Genomic DNA, 17,140 nt, shown 5'->3' with positions numbered 1-17,140 from the left:
CCAATATCTCGGCGCGGGTTGGTCGAGGAGCGTGGCTCGCATATGTAGGCTCTGAGCGGGCAAGGGTCGTTCCGGTGCTAACAGAGCCATCTGCACGGCGTGGGATGTTGCTCGCAGGTGTCGTCGGTCTCGTACAAAAGTAGCGTGTACATCCGAGTGTGGGAAGGCCATCAATCCCGGGGTTCTAGGCGTGGCCGCTGAATTGAATTAATTTGTTGGTGGCGTTCGGGAGGAGCAGAGATCGACCCCTCATCAATAATGCCTGATTCCACGTCTCCAACCTCCAACGGCGGCCGAGACGAATCGTAATCCATCTTGTACCCCACGGTCCCTTATCTGCGCAATATCACAGCTATGTACAGGTATTTTGTCATTCACATGTCCTTCTTGCTCTGCGCCTGGCTGTACAGCAAACCATCCGTGATGCTTCCAAACATCCATGCCCACATGTCGATCACCAGGTTGGTACGACCGTACCAAACGCCCTTGCCCGTCACCTTGGGTATCCTGTCGGCAGCCTTGACAAAGTAATTGCTGGTTGCGTCGACGGCCAACCGCTTCGGCTTGCCCTCCTTGTTCTCCATCACCGGCATTACGCTCGTCGAGCCCGTGCTCTCCATGTGCTTCATAACCCGCACCACCGTCTTGGTCATGATATCTGCGCCGGGAGTCCACGACTGCGTTACGTAGCCCATGACAAAGGCCATGTTAGGCAGGGACTCGATCATGCATCCGCGCCAGGTGTAGTGCGAGCCCGCGTCGATGGGTTGACCGTCGACCAGGGGCGTGACTCCGCCGAAGAGCTGGAAGTAGAGGCCGGTAGCAGTGACGATGATGTCGGCGGTGAGCTCGCGCCCAGATTTGAGCTGGACCCCATCCTTGGTCACCGTGTCAATCACATCCGTCACAATCTCAACGTTGTCTTGATGCAACGCCTTGAAAAAATCTCCATTGGGGCACATGCATAGGCGCTGCTGAAAGGGATTGTACTTTGGGTTGAAGTGAACGTCGACATCCAAGTCCTTGGGGACGGCTTCCTTGGTCATCTTGGTGATGAAGTATCTCCCCACGTCTGGGAATGCGAGCAGGAACTGCGTCATGAACACCTCGTATATCGTATCCTTCCACCAGGCGAACCAATGGACCCAAGCCAGCGGGAGGAACATGCGTAAGAAGTCGTCAATTCCCGACGAGGTAACTCGCGACACGACAAACGACGGGCTGCGCTGGAGCATCGTCACCATGCCCGCCTTCTCAGCCAGCGATGGCACTATGGTGACGGCCGTGGCGCCGGAGCCGACGATGATCATTCGTTTGTTGGTGTAATCGAGATTCTCAGGCCACCATTGGGGGTGGATAATCTCGCCCTGGAAGCTGTCCAGTCCGGGAATGACGGTGGGGAATGCCTTGTCGTAAGAGTAGTACCCCAAGCAATTAATGACGAAGTTTGCAGTGATAAGCTTGCGCTCGCCATCGGCTTCCACGTCCAGTCGCCATTGTTGCTCATCCGTCCGCCACTCGCACCCGACCATCTTGTGGTTGAATCGAATCGTGCTTCTCAGCCCCGCCGCATCGACTGCCTCCTCCAGGTACTCGACGATCTCGGTGGCCGAGGCCATCTTGTGCCTGTGCTTCCAGACGTGCCATTTGAAGCCGAACGAGGTCATGAACGAGTCGGATCGGAAGCCCGGGTATCGGAAGAAGCTCCATGTTCCACCGAGAATGGGTCGAGCTTCGAGGACGGCAAATTGGCGGTGGGGGAGGGACTCGCGGAGGACGTGCGCCGCGTTGATGCCCGAGATGCCTGCTCCCAGGACAAGAATGTCGTGGTGCTCGGCGGGTTCGCTCGTATCAATGGCGCTTGGGGACATGGTTGGCAAGCGAGTGGTCGGATTGAAGGGACAATTGGAGGTGAAAAGCTCAAGAGCACAGCTATCAACTACATTTTCGTACGATGTCTCCAGCCAGGACCCCTTGATCGGTCCCACAAATCTTCCCAACAGGCCAACCCCACCATATTTGGCCCATGTTTCCCTCAACGAGAGCAATCCCATGTGCAAGTAAGACTCTGGGGGGTCGTTTTGAAAGCATCCTCAGTTTTGATGGGCGTGGATCTACTCGTTGTAGGACAAAAAAGTTGTGTTATACGGACAGTTGTATTCCCAGGCAATGTCAAATTCGGATTGAGCCCCTGTGGAGCCTAGGGTTCCAAGTGCCGAGTGATCGGGTTAGTGGGTACCTAGGTTCGGTGGTACCCCTGGCGATAAAGCTTAGGTAGGATTTGCCTCGCCCCTACGAGCTTCCGGCAAATAATATCATTGATCGTCTTACACTCGGGACTTCATCCTCGGCGATTATGCCCCAAACTGGTGCAGATGAGGGCACCTCCACTCCGATGAGTCCTATTCGGCTAACGCTCCTGACCTTATAAAGTGGTTCCCCATGTCCACAATCTCCAATGAATCTGACGTCCTCCAAGTATAACCACGTGTACTGTTCCTCTGCAGAAGATGGGGTATTTACTTATGAGCGGTCTCTATTAAATTAATACGGTCATGCGTTAAAGTCTTCCACTTTTGGGGATTAAATGAATATTTCAGCCCGACAAAAGTAATTGACATTGTGTGCGTTGGGTACAGACTCCTAACAGCGCCGTACTAACTGAGTTCGAAGCGAACCTGCCAGTTTCTATTTTTGGAAATGAACACAAACTGGAGATCCGAAGATAAAACAAAACATTCGAAAAAAATTGTTGATCCAGGGATGTTAAATATCAGATAAATTGGAGTTAGGAACCCAATTCGTCTCGTGGACAAAGGCTTCCATTAGACTAAAGCCAGCATGCGACAGCAAGAAGGATACTTCGCGGTTCGCTAGGCATCGCTTGAGAGAAGGGATTCTGACAACGGTTGGAACCACGCTCGCGCATACTACCCAGAGGATTTAGCAGAGAATTCGAAATTGACTTCTAGCCTTGTATTCCATGCTACGGGAATGCACCATTCAGACCGAATCATCTCTTCGGCACGGTGTGTTGTGCCACAGCTAATAGAGTACTGCACCAGGTTGTCAATCGCTGGTATTGAATCAAGGCCTGAGTGGAGGACCAACACAGCCCTACAAACGCCACGAACGGCTTACCAAGGTCCGAATCAATAGCGCCCCCGATCTCTCAGCGCCTCGATCAAGACTGTACCAATCCCACCAAGGGCGGAGCGTCTTTTCCGGAGCGCTTACGCTGGGGCAGGAACGCCAGCTGGATTTGGAAGACGATGATTCTAGCGTGTGCACTATTGCCTTCTTTCCACCAACAGTGTGGCATCCTAACTCATTTGAGCCTGCTAACAATACACCCGACTAAGATAGACGATCGAAATTTAATGAAAAGGAGATGATACAAAGAGGATGAGTTCCGCCACCGGCGTTGTTCATCTATTCGTGATCATGCGCCACGCTTCCGTTGCAAGCCAATTCCCAACATGAAGCTATCCGCTCTCTTCTTACTGCCGGCTGTCTGCATCTCCGCCGTTGCGGGAGAGGGCTTTCTCGACAGACGCGCCGGTCGGTGTCAACCAAATGACATTTGCCAGAACGGTGTCGGCAACAGCGTCGACGTCGATCCTCCGTTAAGCAGTCGCCTAGCCGACTGCAAGGCCTTCAACACCATCACCGTCAGTCCTTACACAGTGTGAGTGGCATATTTCAACAGGCATTGGGCAAGCGAGGATTCTCTAACGCATTTCTAGGACTACAACTGTGGGTACTGGCTTCATCGCCGTTCGAATTCCCACGGGTCTACCCGTGAAGAGAGAGCCGCCCAATGCCAATGTCGTTGGCCGCGCTGAGCTCACACCCGGTGCCACTGCTACCACTATCACCCCGACCATGGTCCCGTCGTACGCCACGTATTGCGCGTCGGCAGCTGCATACTTCAGCGCCTGTTCGCGCGCCGGTATCACTGCAGTTACGACGACTCTGGAGACGCCGACGTCGACTGTGACAACAACCAGCGATGACTGCCCTATGAGACGTATGGTGAAGAGATCAGGCGAGGCCCTGGGCTACGAGTTTGAGGATGGTTGGGACCGTAACATTATGCCTGGAATTAGGATATACTAGTTGTATGAATTAGAGACTCGCTCAATTTATACTGAATATTATGAGACTGCCACGTCACGGCTACAGTGTGATTTGGGTAAACACATTAAGCTCGCCTTTTTTTTTTTTTACGAAGAGAAATCGCAGCGAGGGCTGTCCTTAATATCCAGCTAGGCTTAGCCGAGCTTTTAGGCTTGCATAATAACCTGAGACACCCTCAGCTAAACTTATAAATCCTTATTCTGGCGCCTGGAACCTAAAACCCGCCCATTACACCCATCAGCACCAGGCCTGTGACTTGATATCCGTGCTATTACAATCACTACGTGACTATTTACCCTGTTTATTGTGACAAAAACTAGTAATATCTATTACAGTCCCCATTAATCCCTGACTATAGCCGTAATGATAACCTGGATATGGGGCTGTGTCAAGTCTCTTGACATTAACTAGGTAGTTTTGGAGAGGGAAGGAGTCATTAGCACTACTCCTATTCACCGACAAGTACGCATGCAAGCTCCCGATGTCATAAGAAACTCTCCGTGAATCACGTCACCAACTCGACGACCAACTGCGCTACAGAGGCCGTAACGCCACCAACTCAATAATTTATTTCCGCTTCTTCACATCGCGTCGACGTTTTCCCTTCCCTACATATCGAAGTTCCCGACTCGGCCAACACATTCACCTCTGGTCCGCACAACCACGATCAGTCTGTGCGGTATTGGACAATTCACTATCTCAAAGATACTTTCTAGCGAGACGACCATACTATTTCACGCACCATGTCTTGCGAGAGCCTCGAACTCCAGGACCATGTGTCTCTCCTCTCACATCGACCACACATCCTCCTCAGCGCAATGATTACGATCCCAAATCCACCAGCATCTCTCGATACTGAAATCGACACTCAAGGCTCATCACTTGGGGAACTTGACATATTACCTACCGAGGTCTTATTCTTCGTCCTACAAGCACTCGATTTGAAGTCCATCTCCCGAGTTTCTCGCGTTTCCCGTCGGGGCACTGTGATCGTCAAGTCTCTTGCCGCATATCGAAATTTACTCGACAAGGCGCCGGAAGCATTAGCAGCCCTCAGCCAGACAAAGCTCTTGGGCGTCCATTCCGTCTCTCAGCTTCATGATACCCTCCGGGCTGATCGCTGTGCGACTTGTTCAGAGTACGGCACTTACCTTTTTCTTCCGACATGCGAGAGGTGTTGTTGGGAGTGCCTGTGCATCAATCCGGCATGGAGAGTGATTTCTCCTGGGCAGGCTGCAAGATACTTCGGTCTCTCCAAAAAAACACCCTCCGACAGCTACCAGTGATGCATACCATCCCCGGCCGTTACGGAATTTTTGAGGAGATCTCACGAATATCTCACAAGCTTGTGAGTGCGAGAATGGCAAGGGACCTGGGGGTTTTGAAACACGGTTCTGCAGAAGAGATGGCAAAAGCTGTGAATCCGCACAAAACTGGACTGGCCCTGGTCACAGTAAGATTCCTCCAACGCTCGACAACAGGTGCTCCCCGCCAGGACCCTTTGACTGTGCCAGATCAGGGGAACGTCCCCAACGACTACTTCTTCGGCATGGCAACTATTCATTTCCCCTCCATTCCAGCACCAGAGATTATTGAGAATGGACTTTGGTGCAGGGGATGCGAACTCACGCTCAAAGAATACACAGACACCTATTCGGCGACGAGAGCCATGTTGAGGAGAGTGCCTCGACCCTGTCCTCCTTGAGGAATATTGTTTGGAATGGCTAAAAGGGCAAGGTCCAGGGTGGACTTTTTGGAACATTTGGAGCAGTGCTGCTGTGCACAGAAGTTGATACGGATGAGGGAAACTAGTTGAAGGGAAACTGCCAAGTCACATTGATCCAGTTGGCTCGACTCTTCTCGGGGTTTAAAGATACAATACTCAACAGAAATCAAGGTTGACCTACGATACATCAGTACTCCATAACTATGGCCTGGGTTTAGACGGATCCTAGATTGACTATATATGTTCTGCTGGTTGAAGCCAGACTACGCTTCCAATAGGCTTCCAATAGGCCCTCGAGGTCCCTGAGCCTCTGCTGAAGGCTGAAGTGACCCTTCCGGTTACTGGTGTAGAGGTCGGGCCCCGGCCATTCATTCGTCCAGTTGTGATTCAGTGCCGTCTGGTCGTGTGGTTGTGTGCCGGGGTCCTAACTCCGCTGCGATACCAATTCTCACCACAAACTCACCACGAACTCACCTTCGGTTTGCGCCCTTGCGCCTGCGTTTTGATCCCAGGCCCGCTTAGGCTGCCTTCAAAGCCGTATTTGAAGCTTAAATTTCTACCTTTTGTCCTCTCCCATCTTCCTTCCTCTCTCATCTTCCTTCCTATCTCCTCTTCCTTCATCATCACCACCACTGCCGCCCCCGCCACGGCCGCTCTGTACATCGCCATCTGGTTGACACCCACCGCGTCCAACTTGACCAAAAATGTCGGTTCCCTTTCTTGGTATTACTGTGGCAATTGGGTACTGACATGAAGTGACCTAGTTTCGCCTCCATTCCTCTTTTCGACCAACGCCTCTTTTCGACCAACACTCAACATGTGCACCCAAATCTACCATAAATACCAGTGTGGCTGCAAGGACAAAGGCGAATGGAAGCAATGTGACAGATTGTTCGACCTTGGTTCAAATGTGCGATGTGGTACGACTGTCCCTCAAATCATGCACTCCCGCAACTACTGTTTCGACCATTCGCCAAGAGAGGACAAAGCGACAATTGAATACAGGGGTCGTCATCAGCGCAATGATTAGCACAATGAATAGGTGGTGCAGGCACGATAGTCTCAAGTAGTACCGTCCGTATCGACTCAGTCAATTAACCCTGAATCCTTCCCCCACTTATTTCCTTCCAGTTCTTTTATACCTAATGATTTAGGAAATCTAAGCCTTATAACTTATAATTTAGCTTTAGTCCATAAAAATAAGGACAATCTATCGAGTCGATACGGTATAACCATTTATGGTCAATCTGGAGTCTGTTTTCACAGTCACGTCTCGCTTCGGACGTCATCAGAATCATCAGGAACCCACCCGTCTTTGACTGGTAGACTTACCAAGTCCTTTTGTTCACTTGTAATGGGAAAGGCGCGACCAAGGCCCAAATAAGCTGTAGCGTCTCATGCTTGCCGAGGGATAACCTGCCAGGATCGCCGGCTGATTCCCGTCTAGGACAGGGATGGAGATATAGAGCGGAGCAGCATCCCCGCGAGCATTTGTCAGCTATGCACTCGCACACGGATTAACATCCGCGATTTCAAGCGTACAGGATTGTTTTCACCGACGTCACAATTATAATAAATTATTCTGAAATAACCATCATAAGTACTCCCACCTAACCCCTAGTACTTAGTCTTAAGGACCATTCTGTGGACTTATGGAACGTCCTTCAAGCAGCCAATTCTGGGCCACAGACTAGATGGGCTAAGGAACGGGGTCTAAGTCAGGCCAGTCAATCCCCATTAGACTACCACAATCGCTTAATGCGGAGGGTCCAAATAGTTCAAATGATTGGCCCACCCTGGGAGATCTGTCCGAGAATTATCGAGCGCAGGATGACTGGGCCGATGTAAAAAGAAGTCCCCACCGATCCTACCCCTCAAGATCTCGACATCCCCAAGCTCGTGTTGTTGTTTCAAATCCAACAATAACTTCCCCAACACGCAAACATGTCTTCAGATCAGATCGTCCTTTTCGACATTCCCAGCAAACCCCCACAGGCGGCGTGGTCTTTGAACCCTTGGAAGAGTATGACATTATCGCTCCACAGAAATCAGAGTTCCGTGAGTCACTAACCTCAAATAGCCCGGCTCCTCCTCAGCTTCAAGGGGCTTGATTACAAGACAGAATGGGTAAATACAACCGCTTTATAGATCTTGACGGCTTTGTTAATTGTGCAGCTTGAATACCCCGACATCAAGCCCACGCTGGAGCCCCAGTAAGTTGAGATGTCCAAAATAAGCACTTACATGTGTTGCAGTGACGCTAATGATCTGTTTCGTCATCAGCGTCCCTGCCAATCCAGCAACAGGAACATGGACTATTCCAACTGTCAGATTCCTCGACGGCACGTACCTGATGGATTCCCGCAAGATCGTCCAGCGGATTGAAGAATTACACCCCGAGCCGTCCATTCACCTGGATTCCCCAACCCTGGCCAAGCTAGAGACCATCATGCCCCGCCTTATGGAGGCACTCCGCGGAATTTACTTCCTCTCAGTCCCCAGAGAGCTTCTCAGCGAAAGAGGTATTGAGTACTGGTACAGCACGCGTCCACAAATGGCGGGTATGCCCCTGGAGCAGTTGGAAAAGGAACGCGGCGGTCAATTCGCTTGGGATGCTGGTCAGCCAATCCTCCGTGAGGTCGAAGCTCTCCTCAACGAGAACAAGGAGGGACCATTTTTCCTCGGCAAAACGGTCAGCTACGCGGACTTTGTGTGGGTTGGGTTCCTTATCTTCATGCAGCGCATCGGTGCTATCGATGAGATTTACAAGATTGCTGGAGACTTCCAGCTTCATAAGGACATCCTGGAGGCATCAGCGCCATGGCACAAGCGAAACGATTATTAAGTAAGCCTATGAAGCATACAATAGCTTCAAGTAGAGCATGATAATTCAACTATACGTTGGTAACTACCAAAATTAAATCATCTGAATTGACGGAACAATAAAAATCGATCAACGATACTCTCCCCCAGTCTCTCAAGTCAGATTTCAGACCAAGCTCGTGCCTCCCTCCTCATCATCCGAGCTGGGCAGTGCAAGGCCATCAGTCTTCGATGTATTGGAAAAACCGAGCCCAGCGTCGAACTGTTCGACCAACTCCTCAATCTCGGATGACTCGCTTCCTCCAGCTTCTACCTCACAGTCCGATTCCGGGTGTGACACAAATGTGTACGTATTCGAATCATGCGATTTCCCAATTGGCGATTTTTCCTCCAAGATCGAAAAGGCATCATTCCGAATCGCATTGATCATCGAATTGAAAATGGTCTGTCGTCCTCGCATGCCCGCGTCCCCCTGGACCGTGGTCAAGTCGGGGAACCTCCAGCTCGTGTACACGTTTCCGTGAGCAGGGCGCACCTTTATTGGGCTCGGGTGAGCTTCGAAGTAGTAGTGGCATAGTTTGCATGGTCCCTTGCTGGTCCCGATGTACCTCCATTTCTGGAAGAAGATCGGCTCGATATACTTGACCAGAATCCAGTTGAGGAGCAAGACTTCGCAATGCACGATTGGTCTGAATCTTCTTTTCTGACACTGCTCTGCAATTCGATCATTTAACTGGTACGGCTCTGCCTCGAGGTTCCGAGAGAGCCCCCGATACTTCTGAATTGTTCGAATGTCGGAAGACATGCGTCCGATTATGCTTTGCGCGTCCTCGCTCTTCTTACCCAACGGGTTAACGTCTGGACGGCTGGAAATAACTGCCTTGACCTCTATCTCCTGGAACAACTCTGGCCATTTGGCCTCTGTGGCAACGAAGATTGCCACAGTTTTCTCGTAGGCAAGTAGGCGGGTCAGGTTGTGTCGCAACTCCGCCCAGCAGAACATGGTCCTATGGTCAGGTAGGCGACCTTCGGTTGCTCGCTCGTCAATGAAGTTTTTCATGGGAGCCTTTCGAAAATCGTTGATTCCTCGGAGGCAGCGCAGGGAAGAGTCAAGGTCTGTGCATTTTATTTTAGTTGCGTTTGATGTTACTCGGGTTGGCTCAGCATACATTCAGCTTCAATGGTCTTCTTGCCTATGCCGTCGCCAATAGACCTGTGTAGCTCTTTCAAGCTTCTCTCAATTTGTGAGACTATGACGAGCATTAGTTTGCTTAGAATGGGTGGTCTATTCCTGGGTCTCGCTTACTGTCATCGTATTCAATGTGATTGCATGATTTGATGCAATTCTCCAGCTCTTGCAGCACACTTCTCATGTAGCACTCAACCCTTGGTCGATTGAACGCCAGAATCAAATCCCGGATGTCCTCCCCAACTCCAATTGTCTCAGCCGGCTCCAGGTTGCTGAAACCCTCTACCTTTTTGAGCAGCTCAAGCACGAAATTCTTCGTTTTCTCAAGCCCAGACGTTGAGATTTGGTTGCAAGCGAAGACGTAAGTGAGAACATCCTCCTCCTGGTCCAGAACGGTAACAGCCGTGACCGTTGAGCCACTCTTTTCCCGATCGCAAACGAGAGCGAGTTTGTCGAGAAACAATTGAAACTTCTCTTCGTCCGTCTTGGGGGTTGGGGAACGGTCTGGCAATCGAATCCTACCCCACGTACGTGAGATGTCGTTGAGGGCTTTGAAGAGAACGACGGGTTCATAGAAGCGACGGAGCTGTTTAGGCTTGAATAGAACCAGATCTGATTTACCATGCTGGGGCGAGGTGGGAGGTGTCAGGTCCATTGCATCAATTGATTGAGTAAGCAAGTATGATCTCGGGGAACAAAATGTCTTGAGGCAGATGGGTAGATGTGTTCTCAGAGCGCTGGGAGGCAAAGTTGGTTGAGTGGCTCTAATTACTCCTTTCTTTCCCCAGCCTTCTTTATATATATCCCAGCTCCTTCATACTCTTCAAACGAGACGTTTTCTCATCCACGCCATCGGCCAAGGACCGGTTCGCGCAATGCCGAAACCCCCACAAGAGGCCCGTCAGGAGGCTCAGAGGCTCGGAGGCCCATCACCACGAGCGGGGCATCACACCAACAAACCCCCCGAGAACCCAACCGACGGCCTCAACGTGTCTCTCTGTTTCTGAATCAGGGTTAGCTCAATGCCTAATGTTTCAATGTCACGAATCAGGCATCCAACCAGTCGCCGTGTTCTCACCGGCTGTGGCCTCAGGCCAGGTCGCGGCCGCAAAGGCAACGAGGCAGAGCGGCGGGTAAGCCTGAAGTCATCACCAACCAACGCCAAGGCGTCGTACGCAATTGAGCAACGATATCCACCCAAGTTTCTTGAATGTTCTATTCGTTCTCAGTGCTACCCTTTCTTATCTCACGCCGGCTGGAATTTACAATTCCAATTCCAGACGAGGGCCTCTTGCGGCCTCCGGACGGCCTCTCTGCGCCACCGGAGATACAGAAGCGCTATAAAGGAGAGGAGCTTTCTCTAAAAGACGAACTTGCTATATCTCACCTTCACTCACATCAAGACTGAGTTTCCAAGACTTTTCTCATCTTCCTCTATCCAGCCAAAGTCGAGAAAATCCGTGCTGTTATTTGGTGCGCCAACCGAGCCAATCCAGTATGTTACCAGGATCTTGGGCCAACCATCTGGTGAAAAGAAGACAAGCCTTTGCTAATACAGATCTCTCCTCAGTCTCATCAAGATTTCCTCCAGCTTTTTTTGTAAATATCGCCTTGGAATGCATCTACGACCCTCTCTTGCTGACAAGGACGACGCAGTTCGTAGTAACTCACGAACGACAATATTTGTAACCATGGGGAAGAAGGACGGCAAATCCGACAAGCGCAAACGGTCTGGAAAGTCCCGCCAGACTCGCGACGACGACATACCCATCGACCCTAACCTCCTTGAGTACCAGGGAGAGACGCCGTACCCAAACACCTACTACACGGCTGAGCCAGGGCCGTCTGGCCAGGATGATCCAAGTCAAGACCAGTAGCGACGAGACCGCCGGTTCATGACCCCCGACCCAAGCACATTTGTGGCCGGGACCAGCCAAGAGCAGCAGGACATCCGTGATTATTACAACAGCCTCTCAGACCAGCCAGCCACCGTTGACCCATCGACTCTCTTTCATAACCCTGGGCCAAGCTCTGCTGCCCAAAACTTCACCAATTATGGTTCTCCAGATCCTTATTATGGTGCGTTTTCTCCCTTCTTCACACTTTCAACAATTAAAACATTAACGCCATGACCTCATATCAGACCAAGCCCAGCCATCTGCGTCTTCAGCCGCGCCCAATCGACTAGAGTGCAAGAGAGAAGATTGTAACCAATCCTTTGAGAGACCAACTGAACTCAAGTGCGTTTACTCACCGCGATTTCCTCTAGCCGAGGTCATGAGCATTGCCAGTAGCTAACCGAGTTCTAACCCCAGCAAGCATATGAAGACCCATGACAGACCTGTCAAGTGTGAGGCGGATCCAACCTGCCAGGAACGACGAGCTGAGCAACGGGACATGGACCGACACTACAGCAGCGCTCACAAATCGTACGCCAGACTCATGGGGATCCCCGATGACGATTACGTCTGTACGGTGTGTAGTACGACGTTCACGCGCCCTGACAACCTCCTAAAGCATATGAGGAACCTGCACGGCTATACGTAGTTGCTCGGCTGACTCGGGCGCCTCAGTCCCAGGGGGTTCCTAGCCTTGTTCATTATGACGTCGAATGATTTCTTCACTAGACCGGCTTCCCCCTGCTAACGGTGGCCAGCCGCTCGGGCATCATTTTGACAGGTGCTCGGGACTCTCATCTCTTTTACATTTGTACACGGGAAATTGATGGGCTTGGCCGAGGTTGACGAACTGGAAATTACTTATTTCATTATGGATCTTATTTTGTTTGGCTTATTTCCCTGATGGCTTCACGGTTGGGATGGAGTGGACACTCGTTGATCGAAGCAAATTATTTGTATTTCCTTTCCTCATGGTATTACGAGGACAAGTTCTGTAGGTCATTTTCGCTGTTTGCACCCGCCCTCCGCGTTCGCCTCTAGGTTACCCGCTCATTTCGTTGTATAATCCACAATGCCACAATACCCTCAGGCCGTAATTTTTAACAATAGTGATGATGAAAAACAAGAGATAGAAAAATGGCCGAGAATCGAAAGAGTACATGAAAAGACGTAGCCCAATACACACAAACTCCAATCAACTCCCGAAAAAGCCGGTGCCCATCCGGAGCCACCAACAAGACAATAGATAGCAAAACATAAAGCATTATCTTTATTTGAAGGGGCAGGCACCAGCGAGCGAGCTCGCGCCGCTGACGGGGCAGGCAGCTTCGGAGCTTGAGGTTCTCGGCCCAGAGCTGCTGTCGCTGCTAGAGATGATGCTCAGGTTGTCAACCTTGAACTCCATGTCACCAGTGCTGAAGAGTTCAAACTTGATTCTGGAGGAGTCGACCTTCTTAGACTTGAGGTACTCAGCCATCTCAAGCATAAACTGCTCAGGGCCGCAGACATAGTACTCAGCAGAACCGTTGCACAGCCACAGGTCATCCTTATCGACCTTGGCGAGGTCCACCCGGAAGTCGTGATCGTAGTTGACGCCATAGACATCAGATTCGGCAAGGTGGGTCTTGAAGATGTTGCAACGGAAGTTAGGGCGGTTGCGGGAGATGCGGCGGATCTGGTCGTAGAAGGGGACAGATCGACGGGATCCGTGGATCCAAGAGACGGGGCGGTGGGGCTGGCGCTCTGAGACGGTGTTGAGGATGGACATCATGGGAGTGACACCAACGCCGGCGGAGATGAGGACGATGGGGACGTTGGAGGTGTTGTTGGTGTCGAGGAAGAACTCGCCGGCGGGGTGGGTGAGCTCAACGAGGTCACCTTCTTCCTTCATGTCAATGAGGAGGTTGGACATGACACCAGGAGTGAGGGCGGCACCGCCCAGGAAGCGGCCAGAACGGCTCATGTGGATGCCTTGGTCACGCTTGACGGTGATGCGGTAGTAGTCAGGTCGGGGAGCGTCACTGAGAGAATACTGGCGAGACTGAAGGTAGCCCTTCTCGGCGATCTTGACCTGGACGGAAACATACTGGCCAGGCAAGAAGCTAGGCAGGCGTTTGCCATCAACAGGGACGAGGTAGAAAGAGTAGATGTCCTCAGACTCCTCAACTTTCTTCTCAATGCGGAACTTGCGGTAGCCCTGCCACTTATCGAAGTCGCGGTAGAGCTGGGCCTCGCGGCCGATGAGCATCTTGGCGAGCATCCAGTAAGCCTTGACCCAAGCTTCTCTCGCTTGGGGAGTCATAGCAGCTCCGAGAACCTCAGCGAAGGCGGCAATCAAGTACTTCTCTACGATGGCGTAGTGTTGGGGCATGATGCCCAGGGAGCAGTGCTTGTGGCACATGCGCTCCATCTTGGGGATGAGCTCGGTAATGTGGTTGATGTTCTGGGCGTAGCTGAGGATAACAGCAGTGAGGGCACGGGGCTGACGACCGTTGGCCTGGTTGACGGTGTTGAAGTAGTCGTTGAGCTCGGGGTGGTCCCTCAGCATGTTGCGGTAGAAGATGGTGGTGATACGCTCTCCATGGTCGGTGAGAGCCGGGATGGTGCCCCGGATGAGCTTGCTCTGTTGGTAAGACAAAGCCATTGTGATTGTATGTGATGGAGGATCCGAGGGTGTTGATGGAGGAGATGAGACGGAGTAGTTATACTACAGCAAAGACTGATCTGGGGACTCTCGTGCAGGGATGTAATGTTGCAATTGAGATGTTGATGGTTGCTGCTCTTATTAATGACGGCCGGCCGAGTAATACACCAAGAGAGTATGATGATGAGAACAAGGGAGGGGGAGGTGGTTTATAAAGAAGGACTCGACTCGGACAGGATACAGAAGCAGAATCGACACATTGAGCGTCCTCCCCAGATGTTTTATCCTCGATGGCATCCATGGTTCCGACCCCCCTGGTCAAACTGGACCTGCAGGCATCGAAGCAGAGATTGAGGACAAAGAAAAAAAAACTTCTCCTTCTCCACAAGCCGATGATTCCTCGTGGCTGTCCCCAAGCCGTCGCGAGCGAGGAGATTCCTGGCTGTACAGAAGTCGTACGATGGTAGGCAGGGGCTCCTTTGCTTTTGCTGGGTTTTGCGGACACCCCGTGGAGTTGGCGGAGCTTTCCTGTCGTCACTCGACGCTGGTCCCGGCGTTTGTTGGAGAAAGGTGGGTATCAGCCCAGCCTTGTTGTGGGGGGGGGGGAGTAGGGAAGTCGAGGAAGCGCGAGGACAGGGTGGAAGAAGACCTGTCATGTTCCCATCACGGACAAGTCGAGACCCGCGAAGACGAGGGCGAGGAGAAGAGAAGACAGACAGGGCAGGGGCCTGTGGTTTGGGCGGCTGCTCTTGATCATGGATCATGGGTTTATGGATTCATTGGTGGGTTCACCGGGATCGCGATGGTGGACTGGACTCGTGAATCAGAGAGCGAGCGGCCTGGTGGAGGAGGGCGCCCGCCGCATCACGCATCACGCACCACGCATCACATCGCATGGCTCTCGCGTGTAAGGGCGAGGCTAATTGTGAGATGTGACGAGCCTAGAGGCCGCAATGGGCCGTGAGGGTGGTGTTGCGAAGGCCCCGCGAGGCGCCGCCGCGAACGACTCAGCTCGGGGCAAACCGTAGAGGGCGCATCCCCGTGGAGCGTTCGGTTGAGTAGCCGTCGACGAGAAATTCCGAGTTGGCGGGATGGAATGATGCAGCGGCGGAGTTGAACGGTCGACCCGGCTGGCCGGCCGTGAAGAAGCCGTGTTGCTTGTGCGCGGTGGAATAACCCGATGGCCCGTACCCGTACCTGCCATGTAAGTGCGCGGACAGCCGAATATCGGTACCCAAGTACCCATACCTCTTCGTACCGCGGTGTAAGTGCGTCGGCAGTAGGTACGTATTGCTCCATAGCGTGGGTTCGGATACGGATGCCTTCGCATGCACTTACCTTGGCTGGCCGGCTGGCTGGTGGCTTGCCTGCCCGCACACGGCACCAGATGCACTGACTCCTGTGCGTGCCTGACCATCCATGATCCATCCCCAGAGCTTTGGGCTTAAGCGTCGGCTTGGGCCTGGCGCGTTGGTGTTGGTTGGGGGTGAGGACTGGCAGAGGAGGGTCCCGGCCGTGGGAATACGGCGGCGTCGTCGACGAAGAAGAGGCTTCAACTTGGGCCCGAGTGGACGACGCTCAGCGGCACCCTTGCACAAACCCACTCCCTGTCTCCCACATTGCCAATTCTGTCGGTAGCTAGCTCGGTACGTGGGAAAAAGCGCCGTCGGCAGAGCCAGCGGGGACTACGCTGTGTGCGGTGGCTGTCAGGAACAGGAACGGGCACCAGAGGGCGACCAGGCCGTTGAATTGGGCAGTGGGCGCCCCTGTAGGCCTCCACTCCACCCCGCTGGCGGCCCTGAATCCAGCCATGCCCTTGCGAATAAAGTCGTTTCCATTGCCAACGGTCCGGGTGGCGGGCTGGCTGCGTTGGTACTACGCAGGCACTAAATTGCGGTGCTGCTACGGTGCGGTACGATCCCACAGTACGGAACCCAAGGGCGGTACTCAGGTAATATCCTCCGCCCAACGGGACTCGCAACATCCCAGCAACTGGGTGTACCGAACCAAGATGATGGCGGCCGGCCCCTCACACCTTTTGCACACCTCACGCGACTGTCACTCACCGGCCAGCCGCCAGTCCGGGGGGTCGTCCCAGCCATTTCACTCGTCGGAGCACGCACTCGCAGCGCCCAAAGCATGGAAGAACCGCCAACGGGACAATACGGACTGCCCAGCAACGCATCAGCGGAAATGAAGCCCCTTCTTCGTGTGCTGTGCCCGCGGGCCGCCGCCACTGCAGACACCCTCATCTTCTGTCCTGGGTCATCCCGGATGTTGGCCGTGTAGGCTTAGGTGAGGCCCGGGCTCCAGTGGTCCAATGCCCAGTGCTCAATGCGCTTTGCTTCGCCGCTTCCAGAAAAATGCGAAACTTCCTCGCTGTTCCAACTGCGGAGCCCGCGACAGCCAATAGCGGCGGATGGCATCTCGGTGCCCTGTGCTATAGCGCCTAGTGCTCTATAGCGGCGCCCTGTACCTGGTTCGCCCAGGTCTCATCTCGTCTTTCGTCGACGTCGCTGGTGGATGCGATGCCAAGACACAACATTACAACATGGCATGGCATGCGACATGGGCTTATTAGCGCTGTGCAGTACATTGGACAATGCCATGGCAAGTGGATGCCGTTCCTCGTGAGAAATCTCTCACACGGACGTGAAAAGCCCGGTCCGCACCGGGCCACTGGGCTGGAGCTGTGCTGTGCCACAGCGACTCGCTCCCTC

The 17,140-nt window shown here is 52.8% G+C and overlaps 9 protein-coding genes across 9 annotated transcripts; 4 read left to right on the top strand and 5 right to left on the bottom strand.

The window, feature by feature from the left end:
- Positions 1-374: 374 nt before the first annotated feature.
- BGZ61DRAFT_473412 (uncharacterized protein) lies at positions 375-1,871 on the bottom strand (the record flags this gene model as incomplete). The annotated part of the gene is made up of 1 exon (XM_046248450.1): positions 375-1,871. The coding sequence occupies one exon, from the start codon at positions 1,869-1,871 to the stop codon at positions 375-377; it is 1,497 nt and encodes a 498-aa protein (XP_046109501.1).
- Positions 1,872-3,479: 1,608 nt separating this feature from the next.
- On the top strand, positions 3,480-4,119 carry BGZ61DRAFT_528013 (uncharacterized protein; the record flags this gene model as incomplete). The annotated part of the gene is made up of 2 exons (XM_046253192.1): positions 3,480-3,688; positions 3,747-4,119. The coding sequence occupies 2 exons, from the start codon at positions 3,480-3,482 to the stop codon at positions 4,117-4,119; spliced, it is 582 nt and encodes a 193-aa protein (XP_046109500.1).
- A 764-nt stretch (positions 4,120-4,883) lies between these two features.
- Positions 4,884-5,845, top strand: BGZ61DRAFT_490594 (uncharacterized protein; the record flags this gene model as incomplete). Its single annotated transcript, XM_046250346.1, has 2 exons — positions 4,884-5,388; positions 5,424-5,845. The coding sequence occupies 2 exons, from the start codon at positions 4,884-4,886 to the stop codon at positions 5,843-5,845; spliced, it is 927 nt and encodes a 308-aa protein (XP_046109499.1).
- A 1,884-nt stretch (positions 5,846-7,729) lies between these two features.
- BGZ61DRAFT_442984 (uncharacterized protein) lies at positions 7,730-8,787 on the top strand. The gene is made up of 4 exons (XM_046244813.1): positions 7,730-7,889; positions 7,947-7,993; positions 8,042-8,079; positions 8,150-8,787. Exons 1-4 carry the CDS (start codon positions 7,811-7,813, stop codon positions 8,709-8,711), a joined length of 726 nt encoding a protein of 241 aa, XP_046109498.1. The 5' UTR covers positions 7,730-7,810; the 3' UTR covers positions 8,712-8,787.
- Positions 8,788-10,660, bottom strand: BGZ61DRAFT_584635 (uncharacterized protein). The gene is made up of 3 exons (XM_046256371.1): positions 9,996-10,660; positions 9,859-9,939; positions 8,788-9,805 (listed from the first exon to the last, which is right to left on the bottom strand). Exons 1-3 carry the CDS (start codon positions 10,531-10,533, stop codon positions 8,856-8,858), a joined length of 1,569 nt encoding a protein of 522 aa, XP_046109497.1. The 5' UTR covers positions 10,534-10,660; the 3' UTR covers positions 8,788-8,855.
- A 2,386-nt stretch (positions 10,661-13,046) lies between these two features.
- On the bottom strand, positions 13,047-14,420 carry BGZ61DRAFT_343473 (globin-like protein; the record flags this gene model as incomplete). The annotated part of the gene is made up of 1 exon (XM_046239603.1): positions 13,047-14,420. One exon carries the CDS (start codon positions 14,418-14,420, stop codon positions 13,047-13,049), a length of 1,374 nt encoding a protein of 457 aa, XP_046109496.1.
- BGZ61DRAFT_128295 (uncharacterized protein) lies at positions 14,281-14,668 on the top strand. Its single transcript, XM_046237120.1, has one exon. It carries the CDS (start codon positions 14,435-14,437, stop codon positions 14,633-14,635), a length of 201 nt encoding a protein of 66 aa, XP_046109495.1. The 5' UTR covers positions 14,281-14,434; the 3' UTR covers positions 14,636-14,668.
- BGZ61DRAFT_128272 (uncharacterized protein) lies at positions 14,561-15,303 on the bottom strand. The gene has a single exon (XM_046237119.1). The coding sequence runs from the start codon at positions 15,182-15,184 to the stop codon at positions 14,702-14,704; it is 483 nt and encodes a 160-aa protein (XP_046109494.1). The 5' UTR covers positions 15,185-15,303; the 3' UTR covers positions 14,561-14,701.
- A 124-nt stretch (positions 15,304-15,427) lies between these two features.
- On the bottom strand, positions 15,428-16,232 carry BGZ61DRAFT_473406 (uncharacterized protein; the record flags this gene model as incomplete). The annotated part of the gene is made up of 3 exons (XM_046248449.1): positions 15,428-15,617; positions 15,759-16,027; positions 16,071-16,232. The coding sequence occupies 3 exons, from the start codon at positions 16,230-16,232 to the stop codon at positions 15,428-15,430; spliced, it is 621 nt and encodes a 206-aa protein (XP_046109493.1).
- Positions 16,233-17,140: the final 908 nt, after the last annotated feature.

The sequence above is a fragment of the Ilyonectria robusta genome, assembly GCF_021365365.1.
Source record: "Ilyonectria robusta strain PMI_751 chromosome Unknown BGZ61scaffold_3, whole genome shotgun sequence".
NCBI lineage: Eukaryota > Fungi > Ascomycota > Sordariomycetes > Hypocreales > Nectriaceae > Ilyonectria > Ilyonectria robusta.
This window is presented reverse-complemented; position numbering and strand designations above follow the sequence as displayed.

Bases quoted from the DNA above. Each gene is read 5' to 3' on its own strand.
- BGZ61DRAFT_442984 (XM_046244813.1), top strand. From the start codon at position 7,811: ATGTCTTCAGATCAGATCGTCCTTTTCGACATTCCCAGCAAACCCCCA. The intron at 7,994-8,041 runs GTAAATACAACC...TTAATTGTGCAG, and splicing joins TTGATTACAAGACAGAATGG to CTTGAATACCCCGACATCAA. The intron at 8,080-8,149 runs GTAAGTTGAGAT...TTTCGTCATCAG, and splicing joins AAGCCCACGCTGGAGCCCCA to CGTCCCTGCCAATCCAGCAA.
- BGZ61DRAFT_584635 (XM_046256371.1), bottom strand. From the start codon at position 10,533: ATGGACCTGACACCTCCCACCTCGCCCCAGCATGGTAAATCAGATCTG. The intron at 9,940-9,995 runs GTAAGCGAGACC...TGCTCGTCATAG, and splicing joins TCACATTGAATACGATGACA to TCTCACAAATTGAGAGAAGC. The intron at 9,806-9,858 runs GTATGCTGAGCC...TAAAATGCACAG, and splicing joins GAAGACCATTGAAGCTGAAT to ACCTTGACTCTTCCCTGCGC.
- BGZ61DRAFT_128295 (XM_046237120.1), top strand. From the start codon at position 14,435: ATGGAGGATCCGAGGGTGTTGATGGAGGAGATGAGACGGAGTAGTTAT.
- BGZ61DRAFT_128272 (XM_046237119.1), bottom strand. From the start codon at position 15,184: ATGATCCATGATCAAGAGCAGCCGCCCAAACCACAGGCCCCTGCCCTG.